At 34.5% G+C, this 15512-nt stretch overlaps 1 protein-coding gene across 1 annotated transcript; it reads left to right on the forward strand.

Moving 5' to 3' along the window:
* Positions 1-100: 100 nt before the first annotated feature.
* On the forward strand, positions 101-10788 carry LOC135836922 (protein starmaker-like). The gene is made up of 18 exons (XM_065351998.1): positions 101-278; positions 369-410; positions 493-510; positions 600-701; positions 777-830; positions 907-1353; positions 1459-1503; positions 1579-1596; positions 1678-1806; positions 1880-2041; positions 2130-2189; positions 2269-2292; positions 5584-5685; positions 9560-9673; positions 9758-10006; positions 10135-10182; positions 10268-10294; positions 10387-10788. Exons 1-18 carry the CDS (start codon positions 230-232, stop codon positions 10554-10556), a joined length of 1860 nt encoding a protein of 619 aa, XP_065208070.1. The 5' UTR covers positions 101-229; the 3' UTR covers positions 10557-10788.
* Positions 10789-15512: the final 4724 nt, after the last annotated feature.

Here is a 15512-nt window from a genome sequence, read left to right on the forward strand (position 1 = left end):
AATCATTGCATAGTATGAAAAACAGTTTTACTTATTTAAACAGCTGCGAAAATATATTGTTCAGAATTCTTCAAGACTCTCACATAGGTATTACGTTTCATTTCGTTTCGATAACCTCATCGCAGATACATGATTTTTCGAACGTACCTAGGTATTACATGATATACCTACTTACTTTTATATTCAAGTATCACACATCAGCAAAAATTTCATCCAGTGATCAGTGATCATGATGAGTTTCAAATCAAGAGCCATCTTATGGCCAATTTTATTCATTGGTAGGTTCAATAATTAGCTTACTAAATCCAAATTAAGGAAAAACTAACACTTGATTTTATCAATTTTTTTTTTTTTTTGATTAATTGTAGCGTTATATTATTCGAGCCAATTCGCAGACGCGGAAAAATTACGTAAGTAACGTGGAAATCATTTTCGATATTTTTTCCTCGATTATTGAATCGAAAAATTAAACATTTCTGTTCATTTTTCCAGCCGATATCGACTTGGAAGGTAACAAGATTGACTCACCAGCAGTCAACTTATAAATAGCAACCGCAACTAGAAGGTGATTTAAATTCTAACAATTTTCATTTGTATAGACACCGTCCAATGTTTAAGAGAATATATCGGTGACAAAGCCATACCCAGATCCTTCCGTGAGAGTAAAAAAGAACCCCTGAGTTACGGAGAATATCTCGGAAGTAAGCAACGAAATCGAAAAACCATTTAAATTTCGAAAAATAATCATACTTTTACACGTGAATTTTTCACCTCAGATTTTTGCAAAGAGCAAGACATCGATAAACTTGAAAAACGGATCTCAAAAGATCGTAAGTTTAGTCGTCGAACGTGTAGCATCGTTCAAAGAATTCGTAAAGCAAACCTCTATTTTTGACATTTTTGCAGATACGAAACACGGAGGAGAAGTCGCAGAGTGTATGAATAATAAGGAATTGGGCTCGACTTATAAAAAATATCACGACTATGGCGAAAAAGCGATAGAGAAAGCGAGATTAGATAGGCTAAAGGCACCGTATAAGCAGTATCTAGATAAAGATGTGTCATCCGATAAACCGCTCCTTTCAGACGCAAAGAAACGAGGTTATGATGTACTTGAGGAAGATGACGATGACGACGAAGACCTAGACATGAAAAGACCTAAAACCATTACAAAATATGACAGCAAAGATGCAACAGCAGAGTCTCAGGCTTCTCAACAATATCCATCTAAAGGTCAAGAGCAGTCTGTACTTGCTACTGATCAAAGTATGGAAGACGATTTAGATGATGAGCCTGAAGATGACGACCCCTTCGATCCGAAAAAATACTCAGATCTTAGTAAATTCGCAGTGGGTAAGTTGTGCACTCTTCGAAAACGCTTTTAAGAATCATGCAATCAATCCTACCTATAGATATAATGCTAATGAAATAATTCTTGCATTTTCACACATCCATCAGGATTATGTTTCAATTTCAAAACAGTGCAATTCGATCAACTCGAAGGTAAACGATTAATTATTTTTAAAATTCTAATCGCAACAATCATAATAATTTTTTATTCTTTGTTTGATATTGCAGTAGAAAGTGAAAAAACAAGTAATTGCCAAACTACAAAAAAATATAAGCCCACTTTTATTTTCTCTGTGATATGCTTACTCGTCATTTTTTTCGTTGCAGAAACGTTCGAATGTCTGGCAACATGCACAAGAACATTCTTCGACAGAATCGGTAGCATTGTCAAGTCCGTAAATCAAGAAATAGTCGACACTCTGACTAAAAAGGCATCATTATTGTCAAAAAAAGAAAGTAAGATATCCTCAAAATTCGTTTATGGCAAAAGGTACCTATAAAGCTAAACTCGATGTACAAATTTTTGCAGGTGAAAACAAAACACCACCAGACCAAAGCACAACTGCGGATAAAACAGAATCATCGAGTAATAAAAGAACTTCAGATGCCAATGAAGAGCAAACTGACAAAACATACCCAATGAGCGACGCATCGCTTGAAAATTTTAAGATTTCCTCCGAAGAATATATCAGTCAGTGAAAAAATTCTCTTATGCATTCAAATTAATACCTATTTAATAAGAAAAAAATTAACCAACTCGTAATAAACTTTCAACACAGAGAAAATCCAAGAATTCAAAAAGAAAACCACCATTCCAAACACTACATCATTCCATCATGGTAAATATTTTTTTGATTTGGTGCCTCATTACTGATTAGACAGTTCATAATTAGTTCAACACGATTTTTTTTCCTACAGAACTTTTCCAAAATATAAAGAAAAGTAAGTAAGTTTTGAAAAAATACACAACTATCTTGACTTTGAAAGAGAGGAAGGTACATACTTGAGTCTGTACCTATACTGGAAAAAAGGGCCTAAAAAATAACTCGTATTTTCACGTTATTTTCTTAACTCGAGGAGGGAGAGGGGGTGGGGGGATGAAACCCAACCATTTTACAAAGGAACAAGTTCCCTTACTTCATTTCCTATTTCAAAAACTCGAAAAAAATGACAAGTTTTTGGCAATTTTTCACAATTTTTTTAAATATGCAAAAACATAAAAAAATGGCACCACTGCATTTTAAAATATTCCCCCAGTTTCGGAAATGATATCTTTTAACATCTTGGCATAATTAATGCGAAATATTTCAATGGAAAAAATTCTCAAAATACGAATTTATCCAAAAATGAGTGATTTGCAAATTTTAAACCGATAAAACACAACCCGAAAAGTGGTCTTGGATTTCGATGTCACTGTCTTTTAGGTTGACACAGAATCTCAAATACCATCTTTTAAAGCTGAACCATTTTTTGGTACATCTATAGGTGTCCGCCTTCGACTAAAATGGGACCGCAATTTTGGGCAAGAGTATGGTCTGAAACCTCCATAAATTGATTTTTCGATTTTTTGGCAAAATTTTGAAAATTAAATTAGTAAAAATAATTAAAACTAGTCCTGAAACTACTATCAACTCTCTCGAATTGAAATCTCGTCATTTTCGGTCATTGTGGAACCTACAGCGTGATATTAAACGTGTCCATAAGAGGTGGAAATTAATTTGCGCAGCTAAAAGTCGAGTTGTAACTCATTCTCGACCTATTCAACAGATTTATTCGTACTTACCCGATTTCCAAACGATCCCCGAAAATATTTTTTTGGCCAGAATTTATTTTAATCAGAAAAAATGTTTACAAAACCAAAATTTCTCTGTTCGGAATTTTTTTTTTGAAATTTGCACAAATAAGTACGCGTTCTTACAAGGGAACTACCTGAACTGGCAGAAACGAAAATGAACGAGTCAAAGCTAGATCGAAAGAGGACCACCTGAGGACCACAAACCCAAAATTTCAAGTGCTAAAGTTGATTTCTCAATTTTTGGTGAATTTTTGAAAATTGAAAAATTCGAAAAATTAACAATTAACACCAAAAATAGAAAATATTGATGAAAAATGGAATTTTCTCGGGAAGTGGCTCAGATGGTGTCCCTAACTCATTTACGACTATCGAAATTCGTAAAACCTCAATTCCAGTCATTCTGGAGCCTCCAGCGATTTTTTATCATTTCTCCAGAAACTTGAAATTGCTGTGGAATGGCTAAAAATCAACATTAGCACAAATAACTTTATTTGGGGCCTATGTGGGTTGCCTTTAACCATTTTTTGCGGTTGTCGCGAAAATCGGCGTCTGCCGGTTCGGATGTGTATTTTTGACCACTGGAAAAAATGACAAAATTTGAAATGTTAACTATTCCATCTTTTGCGATGCTACCTATCCGAAATTGAGCTCTGACCTATTTTTGACGTTCCGAATAGGTGAAACCTCCATTTCGACCATTCTGGAGCATCCATTAACATTTTCAAATTTTGTCATTTTTTCCAGTGGCCAAAAATACACATCTGAACCGGCAGACACCGATTTTCACGACAACCGCAAAAAATGGTTAAAGGCAACCCACATAGGTCCCAAATAAAGTTATTTGTGCTAAAGTTGATTTTTAGCAGCAATTACAAGTTTCTGAAAAAATGATGAAAAATCGCTGGAGCCTCCAGAATGACTGGAATTGAGGTTTTACGAATTTCGATAGTTGTAAATAAGTTACGGACGCCATCTGAACCACTTCCCGAGAAAATTCCATTTTTCATCAATATTTTCTATTTTTGGTATTATTTGATCATTTTTCGGATTTTTCAGTTTTCAAAAATTCGCCAAAAATCTAGAAATCAACTTTAGCATTTGAAATTTTGGATTTAGGGTCCTGAGGGTGTCCCCTTTCGATCTAGCTTTGATTCGTTTATTTTCGTTTCTGCCGGTTCAGGTAGTTCCCTTGTTAGCTGTATCTTGTTTGAACCCAACCCCTCGAATACAAATCTGCAACATCAAGCCTTTCTGGAGGCTTCGGAGCAATTTTCGATTTTCTCCGAATTTTAAAACTTTTCCAGAATGCGTGGAAATTAATCTGGGCACCTAAAAATCGAGTTTTGACTTACTTTCAACGTGTTTGAAGATTTCATCCACATTTGAGGTGGACGCCACATTTTTTTGACAAGAATATTTAAGCTGAAGTACATTATTATATAAAGAAACAAATTCCAAAAATCAAAGTTTTTCTGTTCGCAGGAAAATTTTTGAAATTTGTACAAATAATTCCTCGAATTCGAATATTAGAATTTCGAGTAAATTCTGGAGCTTTCAACACGATTTTAGATTTTCCAGAATTTTACAATTTCTTAAGGAGACGTGGAAATTCATAATTATTATGTATTGGGAATCGAAAATCGAATTTCATCTAGCTTAACGAGTTCATCTAAAGAATTTTGTGGATCAACTCGTTAAATAAGTCAAGAATAAGCCAAAACTCGATTTTCATCAGCTCAAAGTAATTTTGACGCCTTCTGGAGAAATTTTAAAATTCTGGAGAAATGGAAAATTCCGCTGGAGGCTCCGGAATATGCAGACATTGTGAAATTCGGTTCGAGGGAGTTTATACGTATATAAATAATTTTGTGACCAATTACCGCCATTTTTACTGAATAAATGTACCTACATTTTTTCAAAAAAATAAATAAATACTTAAACAAATAAATAAATCTCCGAAAATAGTCAATTTTAAATTTTCAAAAATTCGTCAAAAATCGAAAAATCAATTCAAGCAGCCGAGAGTTTGATTATGGCCAAGATTTCAGACCATGCTCTTTACAAAAATCGCCGTCCTACTTGAATTGGAGGCAAATAAGAAGATACTTCAAGATGTTCCCTTTTTAGTAACCTAAGTGGATAATTTATTTTCGAAAAATCAAGCAATATTGCTGTGTTTAAATGGTAAAAAAAAAATTTTCTCAAATGGAATCATTTATTTTGAGTACGAATTTTTTTGTAAGTACCTACCTATTTCAATTTCTGCCTATTGTTCTAATCTTTTTTGGCAAAAAAAAAAACGACAACAAATAATCTTTTCGTAGGCAATAAAACAGAAAAATTATGTTTTACAAAATGAATTATTTTTTTTTTTACCAAAAGAGTAATTTTTTATAGCTTGTTTTCATTTGATCATTACCTGTATTGCTTTTCATTAGAAAAAGAAACTGCAAGCAAAGATGCTGTAAAAGATGGCGGTGACGATAAAAATGAAAGAGAAAAGAAGATGGAAACCTCAGAAAGGATGGAAACCTCAGAAAGTACGTAAACTTCTTCTTATATGTAAGGAAGCTGAAGCCTATCACAACTCTTTTTTAAATTTTCAATTGATGATGAGGGAATGTATATTCTTATGACAAATTCTTGTTATGTAAGTATAGTCTAAATATCCCCCCCCCCCGAATAATCAAGCAATATTGCTATAGGGTCATTCCATGTCAATTCGACCAAAAAAAGGCGATTTTGAAAGTCATATCTTTCGATTTCGCTCAAATTTTTTTTACAATATCTACCCACCCAGTAAGTAAGAAACCCGCAATCAGTTTGATCCTAGCCTCCTCAGGGGGCGGGTGGGGAGGCTTCCATTATTTTCACATCGTCTCGAGGTACTCAACTTCAGCAGCGCATTCCTCCAAAACTATGCTACTTTGATCAAAACTAATTTCACAGTTCGAAAGTGTATTGAATTTAAAACTTTTTAAGTATTTTGAAATTTTTAAAATTTGAAAGTTGAAGTTTCAAATTAAAAGTTCAAATTTCAAAATGGCGCTGTAAGTGGGAGCTATCATTTAAAATTCTGAAAAAATGTCCATAGATGTACCTTTTGATTTTTTTTTTGAAATATTCAAGTTTCGAGATGGGATCTCTTAATAGAGGAAGAGCACCCCTACCCCTAATTTGGGGCAAAACTTTCTAAAAAAAATCTGGGGCATGTGATATATCGAATTGTATGTTTTTGGTAACGCTGAACACGAATACGACATTAGATTTTTGATTGGACTTCATCCACGGCCCCCAGCACCTCCCCAAATGGGGTAAAAGTTCAAAATATGGGTTTTTTCGTGCGACACATCAAATAGTATGTTTTTGGTGGCGCTGAACACGAATATGACGTCAGATTTTTGGTTGGACCCCATCTACGGTCTCCAACAATTTTTTTGGACTTTTACCAATTGGGGAGGTTTTGGAAGCCATGGGTGAGGTCTATTTGAAAAACTACTGCTATATTCGTGTTCAGCGATGTCGAAAACATACTATTTCATGTGTCACACAATTTAAACCATTTTTTTTTTAGGTTACCCCCATTGGGGAGGTGCTGGGGGCAGTGGATGAGTCCAATCAAAATCTGACGTCATATTCGTATTCAGCGTCACCAAAAACATACTATTTGATGTGTTGCACGAAAAAACCCTATTTTGAACTTTTACCCCGTTTGGGGAGGTGCTGGGGGCCGTGGATGGGGTTCAATCAAAAATCTGACGTCGTTTTCGTGTTCAGCGTTACCAAAAACATACAATTCGATATATCACATGCCCCAGAATTTTTTTCGAAAGTTTTGCCCTAAATTGGTAGTGGGGGTGCTCCCCTCCATTAAAAAATCCCATCTCGAAACTTGAATATTTCAAAAAAACATCAAAAGGTACATCTATAGAAATTTTTTCAGAATTTTAAATGGTAGCTCCCACTTACAGCGCCATTTTGAAATTTGAACTTTTAATTTGAAAGTTCAACTTTCAAATTTTGAAAATTTCAAAGTATTTAAAAAGTTGAAAATTCAATGCACTTTCGAACTGTGAAATTAGTTTTGATCAAAGTAGCATAGTTTTGGAGGAATGCGCTGCTGAAGTGGAGTACCTCGAGACAATGTAAAAATAATGGGAGCCCCCCACCCCCCCCTGAGGGTGCTGGGACCAAACTGATTGCGGGTTTCTTACTTCCTGGGTGGGTAGATATTGTAAAAAAAAAATTGTGCGAAATCGAAAGACATGACTCAAAAACATTGGTCGAATTGACATGGAATGACCCTATACCCATGCAAAAAAATAGTAAGTACTACTAATTTAATACTGAAAGCAGTACTACTTTCAGTAGTAACAATTTGAACTTTTCAAGTAGTACTCTAGTACCATCACACAGTAGTACCACAGTACTACTGAAAAGTAATACTGCAGTAATACTTTTCAGTAGTACTGTAACTCACGATTCCATGAAAAAAAATAGTATCACACAGCAGAACTGCACCTAATAGTTTTACTACAGTACTACTGAACTACCGAACTTCAGTACTCCTAGCAAATAATTTCTAAACGGTCACCCATCCAACCTCCAGCCAGGCTTGAGACTGCTTAACTTCTGTGAAAGTACTGAAGACGGATCTAAAACATGCTGTAGTATTATTATAGTACTAATGGAGCATTTTTGAATTACATTAGTTGCACAGTGGGCTGTATGAGCACCCTAAAAACAGGCGTGTAACTCAAAAACTTACGATGATGAACCCTAAAGCAATGGTACAATGATATCCTCCCTTATGTTTTTGGGGTCCCAGAATACGAATTCAACAATATTTTTTTGTAGGGGTGGTGGCGAGGGGGTGAAGGGGGCGAAAAATACAAAATTCGACTATAATGATGTGTGATATATCAAAATGTATGTTTTTGAGGATGTAGATCACGAATCTGACAATATTTTTTTCGTAGGGGTGAATGGTGGGGGGTGAAGGGGATGAAAAATTCAAAATTTGACCATAATGATGTGTGATATATCGAATTGTATGTTTTTGAGGGTGTAGATCACGAATTTGACAATATTTTTTTCGTAGGGGTGAATGGTGGGGGATGAAGGGGGTGAAAAATTCAAAATTTGACCATAATGATGTGTGATATATCGAATTGTATGTTTTTGAGGGTGTAGATCACGAATTTGACAATATTTTTCTCGTAGGGGTGAATTGTGGCGGATGAAGGGGGTAAGAACGGTGAAAAATTCAAAATTTGACCATAATAACGTGTGATATATCAAAATGTACGTTTTCGAGGGTGTAGAAGGGATGAAGGGCGGGGGATGAAGACTTTTCTATTGGGGAGCAGTCAAAGTCCCTGGAAGAAAAAATTTGTAACATTTGAACAAAATTCACCATGATTTTTCACTTGGTATAATTGACTGTTGTGGTCGCCGGGGCATTTGGGGGCAAAAATGCCAATTGACATGTTGAAATACACTACCTCAAGTATTACTAGCAGCTGGAATTTCCCGTGCATCTACGTGCAAAAATTTGTTCTATTCCTATTTATGCAGCAGAGTAGGCAAAAACAACTAAAATTGAGTAAATTGATGAAAATTACTCACTTTTAGTTGAATTATTCATATTCGGTACATTTCGACATATCACACATCATTATAGTCAAATTTTGAATTTTTAACCATTTTCACCGTCTCAGCCCCCGCCATTGACCTTTACGAAAAAAGTATTGTCAGATTCGTGATCTACACCCTCAAAAACATACATTTCGATGTATCACACATCATTATAGTCAAATTTTGAATTTTTCGCCCCCTTCGCCCCCTTCACCCCCACCCCCTACAAAAAAATATTGTCGAATTCGTATTCTGCGACCCCAAAAACATAAGGGAGGATATCATTGTATGTACCATTGTTTTAGAGTTCGTTGTAAGTTTTTGAATTACGCCCGTTTTGAGGGTGCTCACAGCCCACTGTGAGTTGTAGGGTGATGCGAGGTTCAGTACTACTTCAGTACTATAGTCAGTACATGGTCAGTACTACTAAAGTATAATATTAGTACTACTTCCAGTACTGTAATACTGAGTAATACTGAACTACTAAATAAATAGTACATGAATTTGAAAGTAGTACTGCAGTACTACTCAAGTATAATACCAGTACTACTTCCAGTATACTAATTGTTCATGACTTTGAAAGTAGTATTGTGGTACTACTGCAGTACTACTAATCTATGATTTTTTTGCATGGGATTCAAAAAGTTTCAACTTTTTTTTCAAATTGAACCGTTTATTTTAAACATAAATTTTTCTGAAAGTACTTTTAACTTCCTATTTTTTTTTTGAAAAAAAAACAGCAAAAACAATCTTTATCATGATATTGATTTTCCTTAGAAAAAGAAACTGCAAGCGGAGATAGTGATATCGGAGATAGTGATATCGGAGATAGTGATAAAGATGACAGCGACGATGAAAATGAAGAAGAAAAAAAGTACGACCCCTTCGAAAGTACGTACACCTCTGAATTTTCGCACTTGGTAAGAAAATTTTATGCAAAACTTCTTATCTCATTGAGAACGATTATTTTTTCAGATGTCGAATCTATCAACGAAACGGGAACAGAATATTTGAAACTTTACAGTCATTTTTACTCCGTCGAAACCAAATATTTAGAACAATTTGATATCGAATCGGATGAAGATCTTGATCAGCCATCTCCTGAAGTCCAGAAAACTGAGATCGAAGATGCCAAACAGGATGAAAACAATGATGGCGATGATGATGATGATGATGACGATGATGATGATGATGAAGAGGAATCATTTAACAGTAAATTGAGACGTACGTTTATGCAATTTTACAAATTTCTATAGATATATATATCGATCGGTACATGGAGATTGGGGATGTAGTCAGTGTATTTACAAGTATATATAAAAAAAAATCAAACAAATTCATATCGTCCACAGATTCCTACATTTATCAAAAAAGCTGCGCCATAAGGCAATGTTTCATGGGTAAGTGATTAATTCAATAATCAGACCTACAATATTGAGAATTAGGATATTTTTATCAATCTAATTTTGCTTTTCTGCCAAATAGAACCTCCCAAAAGTGTTCCAATGTTCAGTAAGTCGAGGAAAAATTCCTTATTGAAAGATTGGTTTCTTTGAAATAAGTAGATAGGTTTACCTACACCGATTAATTTTTTTTCTTTCTAGAATTTATACACGACGAAGCAAAAAAAGTACCAGACGTTTCTATAGACATCGAATCACGACAACCGAAGGGAGAAGTTGATCTAGAAAACAGATTCTACAAAGTACTCACCGGAAAATATCCAAATACTGGTGACGAGGATGATTTATCACAAAGCCAGCAACAGGGCTAGAGTGGAATTGCGACCGAATATCGACGCTGATTCAGATTTTCAAAGCTGAAATCATGAATGATTATTTTAATTGTTTTAGTTTTAATTTCAATGTTTTCAACCAGTTATACATATAAGCCTATAGATTACCTACCTAGTTGGTAATTTTTTTTTCTTTAAAAGTATCATTGCCTACATTGTTTAATTTAATAATATCTAAGTTATAGTTTAAAATACAAACCATCTAATCTGCTTCGTTCGTTGCCTATTTTATAAAATTATTCAGTCGTAACCTGGCTGACAACTCGATTATTAAAGAACATAGACGTCATAACGTTGAAAATTTCACGAATAATATACGAACAGATGACTATAAGTACAGAACATTTTGCTCGCAAAAACACGCCACAGATTCGTAATAGTCTCTCATTATTTTTCTCGACTTTGAAATTTAAAAATTTGCAACGAACATCTGCTGAATGCATTTTCTCAGTCGATTTGAATTTTGAAACTAGGCAACGAGTACCTAATACGTTTCTCTCGAACAATATTTGGTGAAAAATATTCACGATTAATCGACATACTTATTACTCGAAAAATATGTATTTTTTTATCAAACGTATGAATTTCGCCTCGATGTTCGCGTGTATTCTAATTTCGTTCAATTTATCATTCGCTCATTCGGATTCAAACGCTTGTATGAATCAATCGTATAAAACAGGTGATCCACCAGACATACAGAAGCTCTATATGAACGAATTTTCGAGACTCGATTTCGGTAAATTGAAATTAAATTATGAATAAGTTATTGAATACCTACCAAAGCTAGAAAAAAATGGCCATCTGCTGACTCGATTACTTACAAATTTAATTTATGATTTCAGTAAAAAAGAAAATTCTACGATTCTTCTGCTTGGGCAGAAGAAAAACACCAACGATACAAGATGATGAAATGACTAAACAATTATGTGCTTGTGCCATGTACAAGAAGCAAGATAAAATCATTTCTGAACCTAAAGTTCCTAACGACGATGGAAGTATCACGATAAACATCAGTCAATCATTCGAAGAGATCTTGAACCACACAAGTATTCGAAGAAGTAGAATCACAGTTCCAGTTTTGTACACGATTTTTCCAATATCGCATAAATTACCTGCAGTTATTTGTATATGCGGCGATGTAATCTTTGCTTTGCTCAAAGGATTAAAGAAGCAATCAAAAGACAAGTCCTTGTATAATATTTACGTGGGAGATTTGAAAATTAAAGAGGATAAGTTCATATATCAAGGTGTAATCAACGATGTGAATGTAGAAATACCTGCCCAACCAAAAAATAAAACTGCATAAAATTGCATTTTTTTTTCTTCAAAAATTGGTGATGATATCATAGAAATCAGTGTTACCACTTTTTTTCGTACAAAAAATTAAGTTCGAAAAGTTTCAAAACGTAGTTTTCATATCGTTCCAACTCTCAAAAATTCTGAAAAAAAATACATTATGGACAACTTTTCATGCTGAAGAACATGTTGAAAAATTACTTCGTAAAGTCGATTTTAAAGAATCGATCGTTTGCGAAAAAATGCGATTTTTTGATTTAAAACATGAAAAAATATTTTGACTGGTAATGTTGACCCATTTGACTCCTACTTTTACGTATCCGTTGAAAAAGTTGAAAACCCCCTTTCACTTGATTAAATAAACTCGTCACAAAAAAATCAAAATTCGAAAAAAATTCAAAAAATAAACTAATTTTAATTTTTTTGCTATGAGTGTGATTTTTATCAAATTTTTCATGAAATACGTCAGAAAGAGGTCAAAATAAGACAACAGAATAGATTCAAACTTTTTTTGATGTTTGGAATCAAAAATTGATTTTTTTCAAATTTTGTTTTTTTTGTGATTCTCTTCAATGCATACGGAGAATGGGTAATGAGAACTGCCGTAGAGGATTGGGAAAAGGGAGTCAAAATTGGAGGAAAGACATTGTCAAACTTACAATATGAGGATGACACAACCCTGCTCGCAGAGACACCAGATGAGATGAAGGAAATGCTCAGGAAAATTGAAGAAGCCAGCAATGAGGCAGGTCTGAGGGTCAACAAAGAAAAGATGAAAATAATGATAATCGATAGGGAGCAAAAGAACAGACCTGAAATATTGGAGATTGATGGTATAGAGGTTGTACCGGACTTCTTCTACCTTAGTTCATTAATAACGAATTAGGGAAGCTTAGCTGGAGAAATCAAGAGAAGGTCGGCCACAGCAAAGACAGCAATGGGAAAGCTCAACCAGATATGGAAAAGCCACATCACGAAGGCCAGAAAACTGAGAATTGTAAAAACGATAGTCTTCTCCACCTTCCTGTATGTGTCAGAATGCTGGACAGTATGCAAGGCAGATCAAGATAAAATTCACTCATTCGAAATGTACTGCTACAGACACATGCTAAGGATATCATGGGTCCAGAAAAGAACAAATGCGTCAATACCATGAACAACTGGGTGTAAAGGAAAGGCTAAGCACAGTCATCAGGAGACGAATATTACGCTACTTCGGACACATCGTGAGACAGGACAACCTGGAAAAATTGACCGTCCAAGGCCACATAGAAAGCAAGAGGGGAAGGGGAAGATCACCCACCCGATACACCGACTTAATTGAGAAAACTGCCAAGATGTCGCGTCACTGGGAGAATGCATGAGAATGACCAAGGACAGAGATAGCTGGAGGGAACTGTTTGCGGGGATTTTGTAGTCGCAATGTCCAGATATGGACAAGCGAGGAAGAAGAAGAAGACCCTAAAGAGAAAAAAATTTCCAAATTATTCTCAGGATTAGAATGGTGCAGGAGAGTTCCCCTACTTTCCCCCAGCTTTTTTTTCATTCCAAATTCAACATTTATAAAGTCATTAGAAAATAGGAAGAGAATTTCGAACAACATTTATATTCACCATTTTTTTTAAAAATTTGTCTATGAAAAAAAGTTTTGAGTGACAAAGTTGACCCATTTGACGTCTATGTTTACGTATCCGTTGAAAAAGTTGAAAAAAACCTTTCACTCAATAAAATGAAATCACAAAAAAAAATCAAAATTCGAAAAAATTCAAAAAGTAAACGAGTTTTAATTTTTTTGCTATGAGTGTGATTTTTATCAAATTTTTCATGAAATACGTCAGAAAGAGGTCAAAATAAGACAACAGAATAAATTCAAACTTTTTTTGATGTTTGGAATCGAAAATTGAATTTTTTCAAATTTTGATTTTTTTGAGATGAGTTGAGTGAAAGCGTTTTTTCAACTTTTTCAACAGATACGTAAAAATAGAGGTCGAATGGGTCAACTTCACCACACAAAACTTTTTTTCATGTTTTAAATCAAAAAATCGCATTTTTTTTTGCAAACTTTCAATTTTTTAAAATCGATTTTACAATATAATGCAATCCCAATTTTTTAATATGTTGTTCAGCATGGAAAGTTTTTTATTTAGAGTTTTTGAGAGTCGGAACGATATGAAAACTACGTTTTGAAACATTTCGAGCTAATTTTTCGTACGAAAAAAAGTGGCAACACTGATTTTAATGGTATCACCAAAAAGCCTTTAAAACCCCCTACTTATTGGAAAAAAGTCCATTTTGATAGGTATCGCGGTAATCGAGTAATCCACTGCTGAAATGGATGATATTTCAAGTTCACTAGAAACTTTGACACCCCCTAGCAGCCTTTAAAAAATGGCTACAGGGCTGCGATTTGCGCCATTAGTCATCCCTTCAGAAGGCCTTTCCACAGGAAAAATTTCAAAAAAGTCGCCGACTCCCCTTCACTTCTTTGTCGAATTGACGTGGAATGCCCCTGCAGTAATTATTCATCTACTTTAAAATGAATAAAATGCTGAAGAGTAACCGAGAAATTGGCTCTAAGTACTTACCTGTGTTTTCCAAAAAAAAAAAAAAATTCAGCACGGGTCAAAAAAATACGAGGAACAGGATAAAACTGCCATTCACACTCGTATCGTTCGACATTAATTTGATGATTCTTGTTACTGGTCCATTTATTGATAAAAATCAGCAGCAAACACATTAAACGTACAACAACCGCGATGAATGTGTATTTTGGCGGGAAATGAGAATTACATCTGTGTTACATTTTTATCAGTTTGAAATCGAATTAAACGCCATAACAACCTCATGTTCAAGGCTAAAAATATACCTAAGTAGATAATACTATACCTGATTGACTTTTGCACATTTTGAATTTATTATAGTACATGTGGTTCAAATAGCAGGCGTTGTTGATGTTATTGGTATTTTGGTATTATACGATGTGATGTAGAACGTCAAATAAAGGCAGTTTTGCTTGACGTTATGTCTGTCGTAGGTTCTCGCTTGCACTTGCCAATGATATTTTGCAGCTTCTGGGTAGAAATTCATGATTTCACTGATGCTGATTGTAGAATTGTTCAATGTGATCGCAGTCTAGCAAACAAATTAATATTTCAGTTTAACATCAACGAGCAAGGAATTACGAGATAAAATCGACTGTATTGTATTATTAATATATAGGTACTTACTTTTTTAAAACATGGGCAATTCTTCGACCAATTTAACGGTGTCATCGAGTCGTAAAATGGCCGCAAAATGGAGTTTCGCATATGTGTAAAAACACATACGTCCGTTATATTCCAATGCTGGAAGTACTCGCAAACGTAGTTATTGTTCAAGCAGCGATTCAATTTTATACTTATCTGAACATAATCTGATTGTTAGGTTAGGTTCTTTCAAATGATGAATAGCTCTAGGTTTTTAAAAAAATCTCAACTTACTAATTTGATACAAAAATCATTCTCCAAAGAAAATTTTCCATTTATGTACTGCGCATATCCATTTTTTGTGAATTTGATATCTTTCAATAGTGGTGCATTTGTGAATTCGTCGCAATCGGTTAAATTAGTGATTCTTAAGGCGTACTCGGTGCTCTGAAAA

This window comes from Planococcus citri, chromosome 2 (assembly GCF_950023065.1).
Source record: "Planococcus citri chromosome 2, ihPlaCitr1.1, whole genome shotgun sequence".
Taxonomy (NCBI): Eukaryota; Metazoa; Arthropoda; class Insecta; order Hemiptera; family Pseudococcidae; genus Planococcus; species Planococcus citri.

What these genes read in the sequence shown, in the direction of transcription:
- LOC135836922 (XM_065351998.1), top strand. Translation starts at nt 230, where the DNA reads ATGATGAGTTTCAAATCAAGAGCCATCTTATGGCCAATTTTATTCATT. An exon ending in TTTCCAAAATATAAAGAAAA is followed by an intron (nt 2,293 to 5,583) that starts GTAAGTAAGTTT and finishes GCTTTTCATTAG; the next exon opens with AAAAAGAAACTGCAAGCAAA. An exon ending in AAGGATGGAAACCTCAGAAA is followed by an intron (nt 5,686 to 9,559) that starts GTACGTAAACTT and finishes GATTTTCCTTAG; the next exon opens with AAAAAGAAACTGCAAGCGGA.